Below are 24969 nucleotides of genomic sequence, written 5' to 3'. Positions count from 1 at the left end.
TTTGTACAGAGGAAACTCTTGATTTAAAAAGGGCTCCAGCACTGTGAAATGAGAGCATTTAGAAAGCGAGTCAGAAGACAGAATCATAAAGGGCTATCAGATTAAATAGCTTCCTCCTTTGTGCAATTCATTACATTTCATTTCTTCCACATACAGTACTTGCAGCCAGAACAGATTGTTCCCATTGTTAACTAAAGTCACTCTGCCTGGAGTTTTAACCATCGTATTTTTCCAAGTCCATAAGCTCACCTTCCCGGCGATCATTTCGAAGTATTCGCACTTTCTCAATTTTACCTAAGAGAGAACCATCCTCAGCTGGGGAAAAAAAGGAGCAACACATTGGTTAATCATTTATTCATCTGAGCACAAGAAAAGCATCTGAAAAGTTATTCATCCTTGCCAAACCACCTACAATCTCCATGTTTTGGAGCTATAGAACATTTGACTTCTGCTTTTCTGGTCAAAACAGCTTTTCAAGACCAATATCTTCTTACATTGATGAGAATTTCAGCTAAATACAATGTGAAATGATCAACCACTTATGGTCAGAGGTCATTCATAACAGCAGAAAGCAAAAGCTTTTGAAGCTATAGACAAGATATGACCCTAGCAAAACAGAGAAATCAATCAGCCCCAACCAAAAAAGAAAAATCTTCTAAAACACAGGTAGGCAACTTGTAGCCCTCCAGATGTTTTGGCCTAAAACTTCTATCAGCCCTAGCCAGCATATCCAACAGTGATGAATTATGGGAACTGAAAACCAAACTAGCTGGGGTCCCACAAGATGCCCATCCTGTTCTAGAGGGATCCAAAACTATTTTTATATATTATATTTAATATTTTAAGACAGAATCCTGTGATCACAGTACTCACAATCATTACTGAAGTCATCTACCAATATGATTTCCTTGATAAGATGTGGTGGACTTTTTTTGAGAACACTAAGGAAAGAAATCAGATGAGCGTAATTATTCAATTCATATATTACTACATTACACTAGTGCCTTGTATGTGAAGAAATAAGTTTCAGGTATACCTGACAACTGTTCGAAGCAAAGCTGATCGTGCCTCATTGTGAAAAGTGATTACTACGCTAGTAGATGGTAAGTCTATCCGCCACTGTTTCCGCTGACATCTTAAAAGACAGAACAAATGATTTCAAGTGTTAAGACTTCTATGTTCAGCAGTTCCTTCTGTGCAAAGAGCCATATAAAAAGATCCACAGAATACTTCCACATTATATTTTCTAGGAGAGGAGCATTAGCAAAATATTTGAAGAAAAACTACCACTGTAAAAAAGAAATAAATAGCGATTCCATTGAAAGACAGAGGGCCTGGGGGTATATATGGCAGATCTATTTGGGGGAGGTCTGGGCTGCCTTTTGTCAGCATGAGAGGGGTGTGTGTGTTATTTTCGGTATTACTGGCATTTGGGTACACTGCATTTAATGCATGTACCATTTGTTTTATGGAGGTCTGCAGCAGTGTTAGTCTTGTGTTTTAAGAATGTTTTTGAAGCACTCACATAGGTGCAAAGTCTGGTTCTGATCCTGGCACTGTGGGTTTTGACACTCAAATATCTTGCACCATCTTTGTCCACCTGCGATCCATGTTGCATTTAGTTTTATCATTCCAGGGGCGGGGGGTGGGGTTGTTCTGGGAAGGGAGACACTTATTAGGATCAAAATCTTACAAAGTGAAAGATCATCCTATGTGGCCCAACCAGTCCTCACCATGGATAAAATCAGGCTGCAAGTCATCTGCACTATGGTACCTCAACAAACAAAACAGGCAGCCTTTAAAGGTATAACAATCACAAACTATTTGTAGTTCGAGAGTGGTGTAGTGCACCATTCTGGTATATTTAAGTCTAATCCTACCAATAATAATATAATATTCCATCTAAAGCTGATCAAAATGAATTGCTTTAGTCCAAGTTGAATTTAGGCCTTCTAAAGTGAATCAAATCCCCAAATATTTATAAACCTACAGGGCCCATATAAAATTAAGCCGCTTAAAAGTCTCTCTGGCAATAGGACTGAAAAGCCCTGTTAATCCTTTGTTTACTCCCCTCCAGAACGAAGCAGAGCAGGTGAAAGTTTCACGCATTTCTGGACCTCTTCTAAACATATGACGCAGGAGCAAGAGAACTTGCCTTTCTTTCTTTCTCCTCCCATGCATCACCTGCCAGGTACTTCTGCCTTTAGTCTATCCTAACACCACACACAAATAGGCTGAAAACTGAAATACCAGACTCAGTCGAAAAGGCTACATTTCTGATGGCTTCAGTCTCTGTAAATATTTGAAAAATACCTGTTTTAATGAGAAGCAGTAAGTAGCCAAGGAGTGGAGGCAGCAGCAGTGCAGTCCTGCAGCTCCATCTTGGGAAGAGGGAGAGAAGGCTGGCATTTTGTTGTATGTTCAGATATTATCTGAGGAAATATCTGAAGTGGTGGATACTCTAGGGGTGTGTGTGTGTGTGTGTCACAGTCACACCCACACCCACACCCACACGTACGTGTAGGATGACAATGTGACAGCCCTGATAGCTGCTACAAAGGAGGAAGCAGTATTTCTGTGGTGAGCATTGGGGAGGAACAGGCACAGCTACCAGTGCTGTGTGATGCTCCTCTGGGGGCATCCCAGATTGCAGGCAGAAAGTCTGGGTCACCACAGACGTGGAAGATCATGGCTAGTCAAGGGGGACCATTGTGAGGTGCGCGTGGATCCCAGCTACGCTAGCTGTCAGCACGGCATGAAACATCTCTGAGCAAAGAGAAGCTCCTGGGCACCAGACCACAACTAGTTTGCCCCTGCACTTGTGCAGACGCCACCAGTTTGTGCTGCTGAGCCCTAGCAACTAGGAGCAGAGAAGTCAGGCATGAAGGGCAAGAAGGTAGGAGCAGGGCAGAGGGAGAGGAGCCCTCCTTTCACTCTCCGGCTTCCCCCCTTCGACCACGAGAAGCAGCAGCCGCAGCTTAGGCAGGTCACTATCAAGGACATGGGTTGGGGGAAGTATGAGGCCACGAGATGGCAGTTTCCAGCACCACTAGGGGAGATGTTGGCAGTGGACAACCAGCCATTTGCCCTGGCTGAGTCAGTCACGCACTGGTGCCTGATGGAGCTTACGGCCCATTATTTCATGATGCCATCCCAAACCCCCTTCAAGAGGACTGCAATGCTCAGCCAGGGGGAAACTATGGGCACAGCTGGGAGGGCAGAATTAATTCACCTCTGATATTTGAACCAACCAGGGTGAGTTCATGTCTACTTGTTCCTCATGGAGTACTTGTGACAGACTGTAGGGACAGAAGCAGCCAGCACTTGTGGGACTCAAAAGGCAGGTTAAAGGTGGCCCCTCCTTTAGACAATGATTCCGCATTGCCAAAGTGGGGTCCAAACCAAATCCTGAGGTCAGTGCACACCCCTAATTAATATCCATGCTAGCTAGTTCAAACTCAGTCAACATCTTCTATGCTTCACTGTCTTGTATTTTCACAAGAAATATCACAAAACGTGCCTTCCTATCATATTGAAAATCAAGCTAGTCTTGTACAGACTTACAATTCATCCTTTTGTTGCTTTGTATTGTTACAGGGCCATCATTCAGCACTATGAATTAATGTAACTCAGCAGAGAATGGCAGGACAGAAGTATAAATAGAGTGAAAACGTCTATGTGATAGCAGAGATTGAACTCTTGACAGCTGCAGCTGAGCAGTTTGCTATTAGTTATTTGTCAGTACAGACCACACTTTTCAGCTTAGGGAATATAAGCTACAAGAAACCTATTTATACAGCAATTTGGTACTTACTGATCATGTCTAGTATCTTGTACACTTCGGTCCATTCGCAGTTTATCACTCTCCACTTGATTAAACTTATTACGGGCATATGGGTCTTGACCAGCTTTGACCATGGTAACTCCAACATAAGCTTCCTGGTCAAAGTCTTGCCACCTAACTTTTCCTAGAAAGAAAAAAGAAAGAAAGAAAGAAGACTGGTGTTAACAGATGTAAACATAAAACTCTAGTTCTGTTAGAACAATCTGCACTTTATTAAAAAATATATATACAGCAAAACTTTCAAATCCCAAAGAGGCCAGGGTCATATCCTTCTATCAAATTCACTCAAAGGGATATTTTTTAGTCATACAATGAGTCTTTAATGCCAGCACTTTATCATTTATTTATTAGATTTCTAATCTGCCCAATAACAGATTACAGAAAATTACAACAGATTACGTTAAAACGTCCAAGAGTAATGTCCTTGCTTGGCACCAAAAAGTTAACAATGTAGGCACCAAGTAAGCCTCCTTGGGGAGGACACTGCTTAAATGGGTCACCACAACTGAGAAGGCCCCTCTCTCTTAAAGCCAGTTGCCTAACTTCCTTTGTGGTGGGGGCATCTGGAGGATGGCCTCTGAAGAGGCCATAAGGGTCAGATCAGGCATATAAGGGAGGAGACATGTCTTTAGATCAGGGGCGGGCCCCACAGGCTGCATGCATCCCCACCCGAGCCTCTCATGCGGCCCCTGCTTTATGAAATTTGGTGGTGGCAAAAAAAGGAGACACATTTAGCTTGATAATAAGTTACATTTGTCCCTTTTAAGCCTCCATTGCGATTTGCTGCCAAAATTCAGCAGCAAATGGCCATTTTTCCCCACTGAATTTGGGTGGTGTGGGGCAGCAGGAGAACAGCCTACGGGCTTGGACCAGGGGATGGAAAGTGGCTCCTCATACCCCAAAGTTGCCCACGGTTGCTTTAGATACTCTGGTCCCAAGCCGTTTGAGTTCTGGATAGCATTTCCATCCATGATACAACCTGTACGGTGTGCTTCGTTCTAAGAAAAGCATATGCTGAGCAAATGCATTAAGATCTAAATCTCAATGCATTTGCTTGTGAAAAAACAAGCAGAGCCAAATTACATGTTATATTAGATGCATTAGTTAATTTAACATATCTCAAGTTTTAAAAAATATCTTCTGCAATACAGACCAGGACCTCCCCCACCCCAAGCAGCTATTTATCTTGGTGCCAATGGCAATCTCCTTCCAGTGCCCAATGGAGGGAGATCTTTATTGGGATTGTGGTGGGTTGAGATACTCCACCTTCTGTGGCAGTATCAGTCCTGACCCCTTCTCCCCAACGATTTCAATGCTATTTTTGCTTAAAAGACCAGTAATTACAATAATGCATTTATTGTAATGTGTATTTTAGTCCTAAAACAGGCATTTTGCCTGTTTGCCTGCATTTGCCTTCTGCGCATCTGGTGGACTGTCTTTCAGAGGTTATAGCAATACAGATATGCTAACAGTGTAATTGGAAATATTTTACTTAACAGTGAAACTTCTTCAGTACAAACAAACTGTGGGTAAAACTCAATCTGAAAAATATGTCTGCTTCCAGAACACAATTACATTTCAAGTTTTAATGTGGTTTAAGGAGTATTTATCACTTTGCAGGCTCAAGGCAATTACTTAGCAGAATCTCCATTATGTGAAAGTTTGTTACCTGTTTATTTAAAACTCTTCTATCTGTCTTTTGGCCTAAAAAAAGCCGTCCCCTGCAAATCTTACAATATTAAGCTCCGGCTATTGGGCCGTATAGAAATGTAATAAATAAATAAATAAATAAATAAATATTAAAATGCCTAAAATTCATTGCCTCTGCTCAGATACTCCACTGAACCCCATGCAACTGCAACCCTCAAAACATCCATCCACTTGATTTCCCCTGCTTGATTAGAAAATCTGCTCATTCCTTGGCATTATTAACATCGATAGGCATGTAGTAATCTGGGAGATAGATAAGACTTCCCTTAAAATAAAATATACTTTTTAATGTACACATTTAACCTCATTTCCCTATAGTTTCCGAGTATCTCGTATACATATTACACAAGGACATTTATAAAGTGTCAATTATATAAACTGACAGCAATAAAATTAATAGTGCGATCCTATGCATGTCAGACAGAAAACGTCCTACAACTCCCAACATCCTCTTAGACATCCTGGGACTTGTAGGAATTTTTTCTGTATAAACATTTATTTATTTATTTATTTATTTATTACATTTCTACACCGCCCAATAGCCGAAGCTCTCTGGGCAGTTCATGAAAATTAAAACCATGAGGAACATTATAAAACAACCAATAATCTAAAAACCCAAATACAAAATACAATATAAAAAGCACAACCAGGATAAAACCACACAGCAGAAATCGATATAGGATTAAAATACAGAATTAAAACAGCAAAATTTAAATTTAAGTTAAATTAGGTATTAAAATACTGAAAAAATAAAAAGGTCTTCAGCTGGCGATGAAAAGAATACAGTGTAGGCACCAGGCGAACCTCTCTGGGGAGCTCGTTGCACAGCCGGGGTGCCACAACGGAGAAAGCCCTCCTCCTAGTAGCCACCTGCCTTAATTCCTTTGGCAGGGGCTCACGGAGAAGGACCCCTGTGGATGATCTTAATGTCCGTGCAGGTACATATGGGAGGAGGCATTCCTTCAAATAGCCTGGCCCCAAGCTGTTTAGGGCTTTGTATGTTAGTACCAACACTTTGAATCGGGCCCGGACCTGGACTGGCAGCCAATGGTCTCGCCGGCCAGTCCCTGTTAATAAATGGGCTGCCCTGTTTTGTACCAGCTGAAGTTTCTGGACCGTTTTCAAAGGCAGCCCCACATATAACGCATTGCAGTAATCCAAACGAGAGGTTATCAGAGCATGGATAACTGTAGCTAGGCTATCTCTGTCCAGATAAGGGCGCAGTTGGTATATCAGCCTAAGCTGATAAAAGGTGCTCTTTGCCACTGAGTTCACCTGTGCCTCCAGTGACAGTTATGGATCCAAGAGCACCCCCAAACTACGGACCCGATCCTTTAGGGAGAGTGCAATCCTGTCCAGGACAGGGCAAACATCACCTCGCCAGACAGATGAACCACCCGCTAACAGTACCTCTGTCTTGTCTGGATTGAGTCTCAGTATTAGCCCTCATCCAGTCCATTACCGTGCCCAGGCACTGGTACAGAACAGCCACTGCCTCACCTGGGTTTGATGAAAAGGAGAGGTAGAGCTGGGTGTCATCCGCATATTGATGACACCTCAATCCACATCTCCGGATAACCTCCCCTAGCGGTTTCATGTATATGTTGAACAGCATAGGGGATAAAATAGAGCCCTGTGGAACCCCATGGCATAAGTGCCACAGCACAGAGCAATAATCCCCCAGCACCACCTTCTGGAATTGGCCATCCAATTAAGAGCGGAACCACTGCAACGCAGTACCTCCAACTCCCAGCTCAGACAACCTATCCAGAAGGATACCATGGTCGATTAGATTGTAAGCCTATGCGGCAGAGTCTTGCTATTTACTGTTTTACTCTGTACAGCACCATGTACATTGATGGTGCTATATAAATAAATAATAATAATAATAGTAATAATAATCGAAAGCCGCTGAGAGGTCCAGGAGAACCAACAGGGTCGCACTCCCCCTGTCTCTCTTCCGACAAAGGTCATTCCACAGGGCAACCAAGGCAGTTTCCATTCCAAAACCAGGCCTGAAACCCGATTGAAATGGATCTAGATAATCCGTTTCATTCAAGAGTGCCTGGAGTTGTCCTGCAACCACCCACTCAAGTGCCTTGCCCAGGAAGGGGATATTAGCCTCCGGGTCCAGGTTTGGCTTTTTCAGGAGTGGTCTGATTATCTCCTCTTTTAAAGAGGACGGTACCACTCCCTCTCTCAAGGAGGCATTTACATAAGATTGCATCCTAACTCACTCATCAATACCAGCATGGCAACATGGACTGCTGTTGAAGTTTGGATTTAGAGTTCATTCTACAATTACTATGGATGCAAAGTCAGCAAGAATGAGAACATAGCTACAGTTTTAATACAACAGGGAGCTACATTCACTCACACCGCTTCAGGCACAAGGTATCTAGTTAACTGTGCCTAGGGAGGCTCAAAAGCCTTGAATCATCCCTGAATTCAGGTTGACAGATTTAAAAAGAAGAATTTGGGTCAGTTTTGGTAGTTGCTGTTTGTTATGTCAGCAAGGTGACACTGTCAATACCTGAGAGAAAAGAAGCTTACTTGTTCATAATATTGGGGAAAACCTGAAGAATCTTTAGCTCTCCACACCTTTTCTAATTTTTTACTTTGCCCCCATTTACCTAGTTCCTCCCTTAGATGTATAGGACTAGAACCTGGATCAAGGCAGCCTGCCTCGTCAGGTTAGACATCAACCGACACAGAGAGATTCGAATAGGAGAAGGAATTAACAGACCAACAATAAGATAATCAATATAAGAGAAGTACTGACTAAATTCTTTATGAGTACATAAATGGGAGTAGCTGACGTTGGGAAAGCAGCCAAACAGGAAATATTAATTATAAGGGGCGCTTGAATTTGTTTTAACCTTTGCTAATCCCAACATTAATTTCATAAATATTTTTCACTTTAAAAATTAATAGAGATATTAAAGTATATTAATTACTACTTTATTAAAAAGGTGAACTGAAAGGCTTGAAGTAAAAAAAGTGTATGGTCATAAATTGTTAGTACAATTAAAGAATGATAACACATATGCACTGGGATGAATTAATTCACGAAGTTGGATATTAATCTAAGTTGAGCGTCAGGAGGCAAGTTCAGGTTTTTATATCCTGCATGAGCTGATGCTGCTTAATGCAGTGAGCTATAATCCCCACATTTTATGAACAGTAATGAGGTCATCAAATGTTGCAGGATTCAGAAAATTCTGTTTAGAGTTTTGAAAGGAATAGTCTTTTAACCCGTTAAAAGTTAATGGCTTTACAAAAGCCCATACTCTTTTCTGCTTCCTTCTGCCTACTACTACACTACAGCCCCCTGTGCCCCATGAAAAACCATTCCTATAGGTTTGGGAACCTTAAAGACTGGCATGAAATGAGGTATGGGAAGCAAGATGCAAAGACAGAAGATAAATGCAGCTCCCAACAAAGGAAATGAGGTGGTTGGCTAACAAGTAGGGGGTCTTTTCTGTTGTAGCACCTCAGTTGTGGAAAGAGAATACCAAAGAGGCTTACCCAGCATCTATGTTTTACTCTTTCCGGCACCAGGTGAAGACCTTCTTATTTTCCCAGGCATTTTAGTCTCTCTCTCTCTCTCTTTCTCTCTCCCTCAATCCACCTTTTTGCCAGCACTTCCAAGCTGCCTGACTCCTCAAACTTTTATTCTTAACAAATAATATTTTGCCCAGTATACTTACTGCAGAGCTCGGCTGGACTGCAAATCTTATGTTTTCTGCCCTGCCCTGCCCTACCCTTCTATTCTCCTATCTCTTTCCTCATTGCCTCTGGATTAATGTTCTCTATTTATTGATGCATTTATTTGCATTAATATTTTTAGGCCACATGTTTGTGACAAGCACATGCAAAGCAACTTGATCATATTTATATAAAATTCTATAACACAACACAAATTAAAATTCAATCAAAACCATTAAAACACACCATAATAGCAGCATCAGTATTATAAAATATCACAGTACAGAGCTAAAACATTATAGGCTTTCATTTATTTATTTTTAAAATGCCTACCTGAATAAAATAGTCTTAACAGCTTGTTTCAAAACAGAATAGAAAAGCTCCCTTGATAGGCTGTTCCTCCTTTGCCCATCCTATGGATGGTAGGCACCACCTTAAAAGAGGCATTCCCTCTCTCACACATAGAGGGAATTCCTCTTCTAAGATAGTTTCTATTTTTAGATAACATATGCATGATCTAAAAATAAGGAACACATTTCTTTTTCTTCAGATTGTTTAACTCACTTGCAATTCCTATATGTTTTATTTAGAAGTAAATCCCACTATGTTCAATCAGGCTTATTCCCTAGTAACTATATTTAGGATTGCAGCCTAAGAACATGTTATGACATGCTCCCACCTTCCAACGCTAGTGTGCTATGATGATTAGTGAGCCATAAATCTGTAAATCTAAAGTGCCACAAAGCTCTTTGATTTTTGTCGCATCTAGCCACACATGATGAAGCATGGAGGACACAGCTTTTTTCTATTCAGAATCTGTAAGTAGATAGTAGAATATGTGCACCTGACTATGGTGTGTCATTCATATTGAAAACAAATTGGGAAGCCTTCTGTGAAATTTAAATTCTAGTAATTATTTCTAAATTTGTATAAAACAGTGTATGCAAATTTGTCCTATGGGCCTGTGCCCCAAATCTTTTCACCCCTGGGAACACACAATATAGTTCAGCCTTTCTCAAATTCATATCTTCCATATGTTCTGGGCAATAGCTCCCATTATCCCCAGCCAACAAGGCTGATAATGTTGCGTTCAGTATTAACTGAGCCAAAATTCACCAAAAATTTGGAAATTTCTTCCTTGTCCCCCTTCCTCAACTGTTGGGAGAATTCTATCTTTGCTACCCACAGAGATTATTTTGCCATTGAGAATTTTGGAAGGCCGTTTCCACTAAGTTCTAAATTAAGAGCTAATTAATAAGCATTTTTGTTTGACTGTGTGCACATTTTATTTTGTTTTGCAGTACCTGCAGAAGTTGTGTACTAGCACAGTATGTCACAGCATTTCCAGAACCACCCTGGAGCAAAGTATCTGACTAGTGACACATTTCATTTTTCAGGGATTGCTTCTGGTAATGATGAGAAGCACAGCCCAGTCGACCACAATGTCCAGGAAAAAAATACATAGTATTTGCTAATTTGTGATATCCCTGAAATGGTATAGGACTTATCAGCTGTGTTAATTCCGTAAACACACATAATTCTTTTAGCAGTGAAATCCAGTACATGTCTACTCAAAAGAAAGTCCCACTGAGTTCAATGAGGCATATGCCCTGTTGAGTATAGGATTGCAGCCTAAAAATTCTTCCATTTTAACATGAGGTTATATCCATGATGTACTATCAATCAAAACTTAGAACTCATTTCTCCCCCTTCGTTCTCTAGTTGGATCCTAATATTAAACATTTTCCTACCCTTGCTATAGATGCTAGTTTAGTCATTTTTACTGCCAGTCTGTATCATGCTTTAAAAGGAACAAGCACTATTTCAGTACCTGGTGGTAGGGTCTCCATGATTTGTGACTTTTCATCTCCATTATTACTGTGTTGATCTTTCTTTTTTAATGCATTGATATTATTTGGGTCCTCCTGGGGAGAAGAAACAAATAGAGATTTGTGATTAAATCCATATTTCAGAAGAGGTTTTCCACAAAGGGAGAAATGGTTACTTTTACTTCTTAGTTTGATTTTAATACAAGTTAAAGTAACAACTTCAATCAAAAAGAGGGACTACTGAGCAAAGGAACATATTCACTAATTACAGATATTCTCTGAATGAGGAACAAGCAAAAAGCAAATATCTACTGCCAAGATTACCATAAAAATGTTCTAAGAAAAAAACAAATGTTGTCATTTATTGGAAAGTTGTAAAATATCTGTTGGTACTGGAACTTGCAGCTATTCAAATAGTGCACAGCAATTGATCCAAAACCATCAAGGGTGCAACCATCTCCAACCTGGCTGGAGGGATGCTTGGGACTGTAGGCCTTTTTTCCTGACCAAACATACATAGGATTGTGCCTTAAGTATCCCGTAGTCAGAAAGGCACATGATAACAGGCAATCAAGACCACATTCCAAGGTTAATCACCGAAAAAATGGGAACAGCCATATATTCTGTTCAAACTATGGGCCTGTTCAGAGAACACGCTAAGCTATGGTTAGGCTGCTAAACCCTTTTTCAGCAAATTGTTAATGAGCACGTTTAAATCGTGGTTATGTAGCCACCATGGTTAGGAATGGTTCACGCAACATGCTAAATCATGGTTCACATGGCACACTAAGCCATATTGTTTAGTTCAAAATGCTTACGCACCATGGCTTAGCGTGTCCTCCAAACAGGGTCTTTTTCTTTGTGTGTTTTGTTGTGATGTTATATTCCACATGCCAGTTTACTTTCCTGATCAAACATCTGTTATTTATTCTGTGTGCTATGGGAAATTCCTTGTGACTCACCCCTCCCTTCTAGCAAAGATGAAATAAGTAAACATTTTGATTTTTTAAAACAATTTTAAGACGCATGGTTTGTAACATGAGCTTGCTGTTTTCTCTGCCATGGCACTCTGATTCGCCATAGAAGGGGTTAGACAATAGGCTTGATGTTTTAAAATATCAAGAGTAGCTTAATGTTTTAAAATATTAATGTCTAAGCCCACTTCTGTGTTCTTTCAGAAACACAAGTATTGGTTCACCACCAGAAATTAAAAAGCAGTCACCGAAACCTACAGATTTCCCCTCTAAGCATCTGGTACATAGGGTTGAACAATGAGTGTAGTTTGAGAATACAGTTCTCTCTATGGGGACATGAACCTCATTAATGTCAGATCCCCTTCAGAGTGATACCAACTGCAAATTGGTCAGGGGGCATGGAATGCTGTATGCATCTGTTTTGGGGGCAGGATTAGCCAGCTAGAACATAACCTGCTTATTTTCCCAATATTTTAGCATTTTACCATCCTAGGACTCATCTACACCAAGCAGGGTATTCCACCATGAAAGCAGTATGAAAATATTTTATAAAAGGCAGGAGCCACACTATTGCTTTATAGCGGTATTGATGTGCACTGACAACTGTTGGGGCCCATGACACATACCACATACTGCTTTCATACCTCTTTCATGGTGTTATATCCTGCATGGTGTAGATGTGTCATGGGACCCAACAGTTGTCACTGCATTTCAGTACCACTGTAAAGCAGTAGTGTGGATCCTGCCCTAGTCTTTTAACTCTGTTTTTAATCTGTATTTTAAATCTCTGCATCGCTGCTCGGTTTTATTCTCATTGTATTTTTATATAGTTTTATATCGTGGTTTAAGTTTCCATATTTTATACTTTAAGTTGTATTTTATGGTTTTAATTTTTGTGAACTGCCTAGAGAGCTTCAGCTATTGGGCGGTATACAAATGAAATGAAAAAATAAATAAATAAGAAACTGTATACTTTAAGCAGGCTCAAGACCATGGATTTATTGCTATCTTCAGTTTAAAATGTTTGACATTTCCCCCCACCCATGTATGTGCACTATTTTACTTGGCACAATGTACAAAGTTAACCAACATAAACCTTTTGTTTTGAAAATCAGTATTTCTCCAATATATTTTCAAGAATTTAAAAGCACCAAGAATTATCAACAAAACTCAGAAAGGAGTCAATATATCTAGTACATGGACTTGCTATCCTTAACTTCATTTCAAATGTGAACTTTTCTTAAGAATCATGCTTTAGTGTTTTGACCTACAGTCATAATTGCTATCTCCAGTAATCATATTTGAATCAACTCTGGTGACCTTTAAGACATTGACCCAGTTTGCACGTAATAGCAATTCCTGGGTTGTTTAACCTATGAATTGCTGCGGCCAAGTAAGAGCAAGCACATTGTTCCCCACACACTCAGCTCTTCCACTTTCAATCAACAACCCAGGAATGCCCTGTTCCTGGGCTATCATTGTGATGTCTGAACCCAGGAACTTTGAGTTGTTTATGGTTTAGAGTTAATCCAACAGCAAATCATGGGCAGGAATTGCCTTTATTACATTTTTAACTTTTGTATATTTCTATTCATATGTTTTAACTGTATAAGTAAAGCTGCCTTGAGGCCCAGTATTAGGAAAAGGGTAGGGTGGTGGTGGTGATGATGATGATGATGATGATGATAGTAATGTGCCATTATGGTTTGTGATTAAGTCTACATATAAACCATAGAAAATGAGAAATAGAAAGATGCTTTGTCATTTTGATGGCTCCAAATTAGGATTTTAGTTGCATCATTTCCAGATATTATTTCATTCAGTATACATTTAAACCATTACATAAAGGAAGTCTATCTGATTAAAACAGAAGTCACCCAAGTTTACTTTTCTGAAATAAAGAAAACCTGATTGCCACTTCAAAGGTTAGTTGTATTTGGAACATAGCAAGCTGCCTTATACCAAGCCAGGCTATTAATTCAAATTTGTCTACACTGACCGGCAGAAGCTCTCCAGGTTTCAGATAGGGCTGGAAAAGACCCCAGCTGGAGATGCCACGGACTGAGTGTGGGGCCTTCTGCCTGCAAAACATGTGCTCTACCAGTGAGCTATTGTCCTTTCCCAATTGGGCTGGGGAGGAGAAAACAGAACTCTGCTTTCACTGTAATTGCAACCTTGAAATTCTGCACTCTAAAATCAGTGATGAAGCACCTTGAAATGACAGTCACAGTGAAAGGGCACCAATATTAGTACAGGACATGGGAAACTACTGCATGAGAAAATGAGGACCACTTACAGAGACGATAATCCAGTATTCAGTTAAATATACCTAAACCCCACTGAAGTCAATGGACTTGGCCATGTAACTGTGATGGGTTGTTGCCATAGTATCTCATTTATTTATAGTAAGTTAATTTACACACCACCTTTTGGGCTGAACCAACCCCAGAAGGCAACTTATAAATTATAGATATTACTGACTATATGGAGCTAACACAGCCACTGTTTTTGATTGCTGGTCTTTCCCATGAAACATCTGAGTGGAGAAAGTAGATGTATAGAGATTACTTCATTATGGTGACCACAATGGTCTCTACTGCTAGAAAGCAGGGAACTTTGAGTCAGGGATACCAGGTGAGAAATCAGACTTTCCAAAGGCAAGAAAGAAAAGAACAACAACTTAAAAGAAAGAAAGAAGAAAGAGAAAATCAACTCAAATCATACCTTTGAGAGGTATGGCAATTTGTGACCTAGAGCTGTGAAATGTTAAAGGAGACAACAGCCCAGAGAGCTTCGGCTATTGGGCGGTATAAAAATGTAATAAATAAATAAATAAATAAATAAATAAACAGAAGCAACCATTTCTCAAGGACAGTCATTAGCAAGCTAAGCCAATTTCTATAAACTCAAGCCTGAAGCAAAAATATAAAGGAAGTTAAGGAAGTTATAAGTATTTAGATTAACTGACAAAGACAGTATGACGCACAAGCCTCACAGACTAGAATAATCCCTGTCCTGCAATGTTCTATAGCAATACATTTACATCACTCCATTTAAGTGGCAGATATAGGTAGGGAAATATTTTATTAAAGGACAATTCACATGTTCATGATTGGAGGAAGTTACAGTCCTCAATTAATGACACGAGAAGGTCAGCACATTCATTTTCGTCTGCTATGTAGTGTCTAAGTTAATAAGAACTTTTAGTTTCAAGTCATAATGCAGTTTAGTATGTCTTCTGTTGGTATACTCTAGATTCAAAGGTAGAAAAGTTTCCAATTTTGGTAGATTCACTTTTTATTCCATTTTTAGCTTACTGTAATACCCAGAGCTAAAGATAATGCAACATGCAGTATCATTTTAAATCAAGGTACTTCGACTAAGTTCCTAAAATATTTTTACATTGTTCCACCAGTAAGCATCTGGAAACAGAAGTGAAATGAATGCATATAGAGGCCTATGATTACATTGTTATAGGATTGTTTGTACTATGGGCTAACAACAAATATCAGGCTGACCTCCACATAGTATTGCTACAGAAGTGGTTGAAATATTCCATGTGGCCCACAAGTTGTATTGAACCTACAGAGAGTTCCCAGTGAGCCAATAGTCCCTCTACCCCAAGCTGCTGGTGGAGAAACAGGTCGCCCTGTTCCTACATGTCTATGTTGGTCTGGGAGAAAAGGACCCTTTTCTCAGATCCCAGCATAGAAAGAAAGAAAACTGCCAGTGGAGAAACAGATGCTCTATTCCTGCTCTGGCAGCTCATGTGAATGAGTGTGAAAAAGAGGGAGGGAGGGAGGGAGGGAGAGAAGAGGGAGGGAAAGAGAATGAAAGAAATGGGGTGCCCTGCTCACTTTTGATTGCGGGCCCTGCCCACACGGTATGGGTCCCCATCACTTTCCACTGAGGGAATGTACCAATTGACTTTAAACATTTTCGCACTCATACAATATACCATGATTTCGGTCAAATACATGCAACACAGCCACCAAGTTATATTTAGCATTCGCTACTGCATTTGGCACTTAGTTGTCAGACAATGGGCTGTTGTTGCCTTTTATAAACAGCTCCTATGCATATTTCTCCAGTCCTAGTTAAATACAATAGGTTAGATCCAACGGTTCCCTTCCTATGATGGAAGGAGTTCTTACATTGCAAGAAAAAGAACCTTTGGATCCAATATCTATGAACTAAAATACCTCTTTTGCATGGTCCTAATTTCCCTGAGCTTCTTTCCAGTAGCAGTAGCTGGCAATATCTAAGGCCATTTCTGAAGGTGCTCCAATTCTGGGGGTGTAGCCTGTCCAGCAGCACAGGACCATATAAGTTTACACATGAATAATAGATAGGCAACAAATATTTAGGCATACATAAATAAAAATAAAAATGTGCATGTGGAGTACATTCTACAGTTCACACATTCTGAAGACTAATTTATTCTTTTGTTGACCGGTAAGACAGAGCTTTCAGCAAATGAAATCTTCAACAGTCAGAAAAATGTTATAAGTGCCTGGGTCAGCTAGGCTCCTAGGATCTGAAATTGGTTTTAGTATAAAGCCATGTCCCCAACATGGTGTCCTCCAGATGTATGCAATAAAAAAGACCTAAACTCTCTTAAGTTACATCTGTAGTTAACTACAGACTGTTTCCTGACTCACCATTATATTTTGCAGTTTAATGCAGCAAAGTTTTCAACGGAGGGTTAAAAACGTAACTGTCTATAATCAGTTGTATCTAAAATGAGAGTCATCCCATATCTGAGAAATTATACACAAGACAGCTGGCTAGGTACTAGGGTTTTCACAGCTGAATTTCTCTATGCTGCTTGGAATGTCAATTATACTTTAAGATTGGCTGTTATAAAACAATGTATTCTAAGCTGTTACATTTACTTTTAGAAAAAAATAGCCCCAATGAGTATAAAAATGGATAGTGCATGGAATTTGGAAGCCTGGGACAGCATATAATTTGCCCAAGAAAAAAGCAATAAATTAAGATGCTGCAAGGAAATTATCCACAAAAAGCCCTTTCATAAAAATCTAAGGATACCGTTAAGACCTGGTTCACATGATACAACAGTTCACTTTGGCTGTTACATCATGGCAGGCGCCTGCAGGTACCATTTTTGCATGGTGCCCATGGGTGCCCAGCTTGCCCTGACTTGTTCTGTCATGCAAACCTAGGCAGAAGGAGTTTCAGGGTTAGACAACTATCAAATAACCCCTCCCCTGGTTGGCCATTGTGGGAACAGATTGCTGGATTAAATAAGCCTTTGGTCTCATCCAGCACAGTCCTTCTTATGTTCTTAAAGGCACCTTAGGATCCAACCAATAGTATTAGAAAAAATGAGCAACAAGAGCAAGGGAAGAAGTGAAGCTATTGGCTTGACAGTCTCTGATTCTACTGCCCCGAGAGCACAGGCAACTCTAAAACGAATTAATATCCCACCACCCAATAAAGAAAAGAAATATTACACAAATCAAGTAGCCATATTTTTTTGTTCAATAGAAGTGAACGCATTTCAAAACTCTCTTGCTTTTGAGAGCTGACTCAGTCCTGGCTCAGGCAGTTCCCATCTGCTAAGTGTGCTTTGATTTTTAATTAACACAAATACATTCAGAAGAAAACACTGCTACAAAAGCTAAAAATAATAGCCATAAAATGATGAGGGGACTTGGAAAACTTGGAAAGTCTTTGTATACAAAAAAGCAAGATAAAATTCTAGGAATTCAAGACAAGCTTTAGCTACCAAATGGGAACATCTCCTGAAGGGTCTGGTCCCCTTATTATTAGGATTACACCAACAAGCCTATGGCATATTTCAGTCTCAGCAATATGACATTTGTTAAGCATTTCACAGTTTTCAGTAGTCATTACAAATCCTCACAGCTATAATATATGAAACTATGACAAGCAGCATGAGCAGAATTCTTGCGCTTCAAGGAATACGTTAGGGGGTTGCAAAGTGGGTCTTCTCCACCTCGAAATTCGAGCCAGAGTTCCACTGAGGCAATTCTCTGCCCAATTTCGGAGTAGCTCCCCTTACTATGCCCTGTTGGATTGCCCATCGGAGAACCACTCTTCAATGGAAATTAAACAAATGCTTAAAGCTCCCTCATTTTTAAAGCTAAAGAGATAAAACTTGGCACGGTGATAACTCTAAATGAGGGCTTTAGCCATGCCAAGTTTGAATCAGATCCGATCATGCTTTGATTTTTAAGAATTTTTAAATGGAAATTTAAAAAATGCTTACATTTGTGTAACTTTTAAAGATAAAGAGATGAAAGTTTGAATCAGATCCGATCATGCTTTGATTTTTAGGATTTTTTTAAACGGAAATTTAAAAAATGCTTACATCTGCGTAATTTTTAAAGATAAAGAGATTAAAATTGGCACGGTGATAGCTCTTAAGGAGGGCTTTATCCATGCCAAGTTTGTAACAGATCCATTCATGCCTTGATTTTTTAGGAATTTTTAAATCCTCCCAAACCATTATCCCCTTTAAACACACACACACACACTAAACCACCCCTGCACATTTATGGAGAGAGTGTTTATCCTTTACTTTGCTGATGCAGAGCTCCACTGCTACTGGTGGAAGTTTCTACTCCAGACCTCTCCAAACTGGTGCCCTCCGGATCTATTGGAAAGAGCCCCTGCACCACACTGGAAGCCCAGACAGCCAACAGGAGTAATAGTTTAACTGAAATAAAGAGCCTGCCTGTGCCTGACTCAAGTGTAGAAGCTTTCTCACTCACGATGCCAGCCAGTCCAGCAGCACTTTCACACTGTGGAAATGTGGATGATTGACTTCTACAAGTCCAAGCAGAAACGTGCTCCCTCCCCCCACTCTCCACAGCCAGAATCAGTAGCCAGTTAGTGTTTCCCACTCCCCTGAACACTGCGATTGGGGGAGTACAGGGTTGCAGACAGAGCTGTGGCAATTCCTAATTGGTTAGGCACAGATGTCAATATCAAAGCTACTCCTCACCCCATTCAGCATCTTCCAAATATGGAGATATTCAATTCAGACACACACACACTCACAAACATACACTAAGATAATTTCAGAGACTTTAGAAGCTCTGATTGGGCACATCTCTGCTCTGATATTAATCAATGGGTTTGGAAGCAATCTCCGCACTCTGGAAGATTGAATGCTCCATGGATGTTCACAGTTACCAGATAATTCCAGGATGGAGAGCACACCCCTAGAATAAATACCCTGTATTAGTACATCAAGATGAATGCAAGGATCTGTCTATATTTAGAAGAACCTGTTGAACATATATATGTACACTGTAAGTAGTGACTTTCCTCAAGTACTAGCAAGAAAGAAAGCCAGCAACTAAAATGGTTAAGAACATGTAATTACCACAGAATACTAAACATGTAATTACCACAGAATACTAAAAGTAGATAAACTAGCGCAAACTGAACCTGGGAGCAGTGGTAAAGTTTTGCAAACATTCACAAAAAACGTTTTTGGGTGAAGTGTATTTTCCCTTGGAATTCTTCAGCAGGGTGTTTCTTTGAGCGTCACCAGGTTTCCTGCTGTAGAAAGGTTATTCTGTTTTGCTTTGTGTATCCAGGGTAGGGTGGGGCAAACATGGTTTGGCATTTGGAGTTCAGATGGAATCTCTACCTTGCACAAAGTTTCTTGGGGAAGTTACTTCTGCTTTGCAGCTAGAGAGGTGTCCACAGCAGCCACTTTGCAACTAGGCCCATGGCAATTTCTCAAGTTTACAAATGTGCCCACAAGCTCCAAAAGGTTGGGGACCCCTACACAATTGTGTGGCAAAACAGGAAGGGATAGCCTGGATTTGGGAATGTACAGGATTTGCGAGTGCAGTCTATCCACATTCCATAACCATTAACGGGAAGTGCATCTCAATGTACATTCTAGTCCAATTATAATTGAATTGGATCTATTGCAGCTTTGTTTGCTCTCACTGTAATCACCACTTAGCTGAATTTAATGGGTTCTCCTATGTCATACCTTTAAAAACTACAAAAATTAGAACAGCAGAGAGTAAAATCAAACCAGGAAGAACCCAAGCAGTTAAAACAGCTTCCAGCAGAGTTAAAACACTTATCCAAATGTCTTCCTAAAACAGAAGGAATTCACAATGTGACAAAAGGCCATTAACGAGGTGGGCTTTCTAAGCAAGGCAGCCTTTCCTTAGGAAACAGTTCCATAGTTTGCACATAGCTACTGAAAAATGTATGCCCAGCTAAACAGGATATACTAGTATTCTCACATGGACCCACACCAGTTGTCCGGTAAGCACAGGTTCAGCATCAAGGGTAGGCATGGCTGGGCACCGGCCAAGGGCACGCAACCCAGAAGGGCCCCCCTGGCAAGATCCCCCTGGACTTCCTCCCTAAGACTAACTGAGGGAGGGGTGCAATTCAGGGTGCCTTTCCCAAGGGGCTTCAAAACCCTGGAACCAGCTCTGAATATGCAAGTATTAATTAGCTGCATAAACACTCCATAAAATTTCTCTGGGTTAGTTCAGTTCTTTACCTCAGAAATATCGCTGTCCCTAATAGCAAACGTGGGTGGTTGAAGGCCTATCAATTTGTAAACGAGACACTGCAACTCAGAAATCAGGTAATAATTTTAGGTACTCAGGGGAACCCTAGATTTGCAGAAATATATACATTTGTAAATAAAATTAACCTCAAAATGGCCTGAAGAACCTGTGAGCTTCTAAGACATATGGAATATTGAGGAGTAGGCTGAAAATAAAAAAAGGAAAGTGGAGAGCTGGGAAAGATAGAATTAGTCTGTGAACCGCCCAGAGAGCTTTGGCTATTGGGCGGTATAAAAATGCAATTAATTAATTAATTAATTAATTAAAATAGTCCACTCAAGCTTCTAACAGCTTATTGTAAGTATCCTGGAGTGGGGTAGTGGGGAGGAGGTTAGGAATGAAGGAGATTGTGTCATAAGGTTTAAAAACGATCACTATCTGCACTATACTAGGATGTCACAGAAAAGGAAAACTGACACCATTCCCAGTTTCCAGTACACACAGGTACACAGGCCGCCTACCTATCTATAATACTGCTTAGGTTTGGGGTGGGTAGCCCCAATCTTGTGCCCTCTAGCACTATAGGGACATAGGAAGCGGCCTTATGCTAGGTATGACTATTTGCCCATTTAGCTAAATTATTTTCTACTCTGACTGTTTGTTGCAGGTTCCACCTGTTAATTGCAAATTACTATATTGTTAATATTTCCAACTCTTTGAAATATTTAACACTTCCTAAAGTATTGTTTGATAACATGGACACCAGTTCAATATTTAACCTAATGTTTATTATTTTCAGAGGAAGTATTGGCAAACTATAACAAAGACTTAACAATTCAGGTAGCAAGTGGCAGAAATGAAAAAACAAAAGAAAAAATAAATGGTACCTTTTAGAAAGCATTATACAAAGTGGTAACTTTGGGCCTGTCACGGACTCTCAGCCCAACCTACCTCACAGGGTTGTTGTTGTGAGGATAAAATGGAGAGGAGGAGGATTATGTACGCCGCCTTGGGTTTCTTGGAGGAAAAAAGGCAGGATACAAATGCAATAATAAATAAATAAATATTTCATTTTTATACCACCTAATAGCCAAAGCTCTCTGTGTGGTTCACAAAAATTAAAACCATGAAAAGCATAATAAAACACTCCGCCACGGCTCGGAGTGCCTTTTACCATCTTCGGTTGGTTCGCCAACTACGGCCTCTCCTGGACAGGCATAGCTTGACCACAGTGATACAGGCATTGGTAACCTCAAGATTGGATTACTGCAACACGCTCTATGTGGGGCTGCCCTTGAAGCTGCTCCGGAAGCTGGAGCTAGTGCAGAATGCTGCAGCTTGCCTGTTGTCTGGAGCTGCCCAATTCCAGCATGTAACTCCTCTGCTGAGGGAACTGCACTGGCTGCCTATTCGCTACCGGGCCAGGTTTAAGGTTCTTGTACTTGTGTACAAAGCCCTAAACAACTTGGGACCAGGATACCTGAGAGAGCGCCTTCTCCCTTACCAACCTGCCCGGTCACTGAGGTCATCCGAGGGCCTGCTCCTGGTGGTTCCACCTAGATCCATCCTCCGATTGGAATCCACCAGGGAAAGAGCCTTCAGCGTGGTGGCACCCCTCCTGTGGAATTCCCTGCCTCTGGAGGTCAGGCAGGCTCCGACCTTGTACTCCTTTCGGCGCCTCCTGAAAACATCTTTATTCCAAGAAGCCTTTCTCTAACATGCAGCCTTGGATTACCGTTATTGCTTCTTTTAAATTTTGTTTTAACTGTTTTTATTCTGTTTTTATTTTCATTTTACATTGCACACCGCTCCGAAATTTTTCAATGGGGAGCGGTATATAAATATTCTAAATAAATAAATAATAAATAAAACAACCAACAGTCTAAAAACACAATTACAAAATACAATATAAAAAACACAACCAGGATAAAACCACACAGCAGAAATTGATAAAGGTTAAAATACGGAATTAAAACAGCAAAGTTTAAATTTAAGTTAAATTAGGTGTTAAAATACTGAGAAAATAAAAAGTTCTTCATACTTTCAATATTGCTATTGAAAATATTGCTATTGAAAGTATAAATGTACTAAAGATTTAAAAAAGCATAATTGGATTTATGTTATTAGAGAGTATGGCAAAAGTATTTTTCACTATGAAATTATAGGCTAAGGATAATAGTAAGCATTTCAAAACTTGCTCAAGTCGACACACAATTATAGGGAAAAAGTTTTCCTTCTATAGCTAGGTCTTTCACAGGCAGAGAAATTATTATTGTTGCTATTATTAAATCAATTAATATCTCACCTATATACAGAAAACCCTAGGCGCCATACAAAGTTAAAACAATTTAAACAAGATTTTATTTAAATAAGATATTTTAGTTAAATATTGTTTCAAGGAAGAGGGGCAAAGAAAAAGTAACAGAAAAGTCTCAGTCTACAAATGACTTAACAACTTCAAAGGCCAAGAACAAGTTGAAGCAAGTTATAAGTTGAAGCCCTGAACAAGAGACAGCGGCCTTCCCCAACCTGTTGCCCTCCCAATCTGCTGCCTACAACTCCCATCATCCCCAGCTAGAAGGGCAGATGGCAGGGATGGGAGTTGTAGTCCAACCCACCTGGACAGCAGAGTGCTTTACATGTCTTAAAGTAAACCACACAGAAAGCCCATTGTCTCCACCACATAGACATCAACACACAGGTCATTTCATAATACACACACTATCAAGAACACTAGATAATGGGGAATCTCAGTCAGGCAACACTAACATCTGCAGTGAAACACTGCAGCCTTTATTGGATAGCCACAAGACCAAGCTCAACTCCTCTTCTCTAAACAAATCCAAGTGCAGTTCAGTAAACCATTGTTAAGTTTTGAACAAGCCAGAAAAGGGCAATACAATTTGGTAAATGTTCTTCTTTCAAAGGTAAGGTTTCAGAATGTCAAAGATTTTAAAAGCTGATCTCCAACATGGATCTTTAAATATCAGCTTCTGGATGTTCCCTGCTTCCGTGATGGGGACTCACAGGGCATGTGCTCCCGCAACGGTACTCCTGAAATTGCGGTATATGTGTGCCCCGTTACGCCGCTTGTGCATGTGGATTGGCAGAAGTGGATGGTGCTGGGCAGATGACACAGCTATGGGGCAGAGATTTTTTTAATGACTCGTGAGGCATGCAAACAAGCACAGATGCGCAGCAACACATGGGGGGATAGGAACTCGGTCGAATATACGCTCCTGCGCAAAGATATGTTTGTATTAAAAACAAAACCACACAAATTCAGTGGTAAAACATGCCGATAGCCATCCAAAACATGTGGCAATGGCAGATAGATCCACTCCCGCACACCTCCAATACCCATGCACATGCCCCTCACAGCTGATTGTTCGCTGAGCCCAGAACTCGCAGCGAACAACAACCTTGCAAAGAGCACGCAACTTTCTTCGCAATGGAAGCGAGAGAGCCAGGAAAATCGTGACAAAAGCACTCAGGGATATTCTGGGAAAACCGAGAGGTGGAGCTGTGATCACCTGAACATCATGCGCCCCATTAGTAATGACTGCGATACAATCCTGCAATAAATGGCTGGTGCACACTCCCCCTTAGAAGATGAGTTTAGGGCATTCTGATAGCCTCAGTAAATGGAAGGATATGTTTTAGCTTGCTTATTCCTGAACGCTCCCAGGTATTTATTTCAATATTCTTCTTCTAAAATTATTAGTTATCAAGGATCAAAAAGTAATTCATGTAACTTTTATAAGTTATTAAAGCTTAACTCTTATGCGGACTTTCTTCCTTTTTAAGTTTCAGGCAGTAAAGACTATTCTTCTCTATTGAGCCTTTGAGGAAATTGTTGCTTATTTCTTCAGCATGCAGTTGGCTAGTTAGTTCTGCTTAGCTTCCATGTTAGTGATGGTTTTATTGGGTCAGGGAAGGTTCTTCATCTTTATCTGTGAGACACCATATAGATATTTTTAATGGAAAGGCATCATGTAAATATTTAATAAAAACAAATAGCTCCTTGAGCATCCCACAATAGAGCTAGTACCCATTTTCCAGCTGTCAAATGAAAGTCTTTGCTTTCCAAAACAAAAAGACAATACATTTTAGAAATTTCTATCATCAGAAAAAAATTGTACCAGCGAAGTGCAGAAGCATTGCGTTATATGACTACACGTGTGCCTTCTTTAAAAATAGATTATCTAACACAAGATTTAATTGAGCTTCCACAAGGCTTGATTTCATTATGTAAGTGAACTGTTCAATTCTTGAAAAGTCAGTAAGAACTGCTTTTTCACAAGATTTTAGAAACAATTAAGTTTCAGCTTGCTTTGGAAGAAATGCAAGTCAGTGTGCCATCA

At 40.2% G+C, this 24969-nt stretch overlaps 1 protein-coding gene across 2 annotated transcripts in view; it reads right to left on the bottom strand.

The window, feature by feature from the left end:
- Nucleotides 1-24969, bottom strand: part of GALNT2 (polypeptide N-acetylgalactosaminyltransferase 2) — a 61919-nt gene that overhangs the window by 19693 nt on the left and 17257 nt on the right. For both annotated transcript variants that reach the window (XM_063124393.1, XM_063124394.1), the window contains exons 2-6: nt 11094-11187; nt 3815-3968; nt 1037-1135; nt 874-941; nt 250-315 (exon numbers count right to left, since the gene is read on the bottom strand). In XM_063124393.1, the coding sequence (XP_062980463.1) occupies nt 250-315; nt 874-941; nt 1037-1135; nt 3815-3968; nt 11094-11187 (481 nt within the window). The remainder of the gene's footprint in view (nt 1-249; nt 316-873; nt 942-1036; nt 1136-3814; nt 3969-11093; nt 11188-24969) is intronic.

The sequence above is a fragment of the Elgaria multicarinata genome, chromosome 4, assembly GCF_023053635.1.
Source record: "Elgaria multicarinata webbii isolate HBS135686 ecotype San Diego chromosome 4, rElgMul1.1.pri, whole genome shotgun sequence".
Classification (NCBI taxonomy): domain Eukaryota; kingdom Metazoa; phylum Chordata; class Lepidosauria; order Squamata; family Anguidae; genus Elgaria; species Elgaria multicarinata.
The sequence above is the reverse complement of the archived record's forward strand: the minus strand, read 5'-3'. Positions and strand labels throughout refer to the sequence as shown.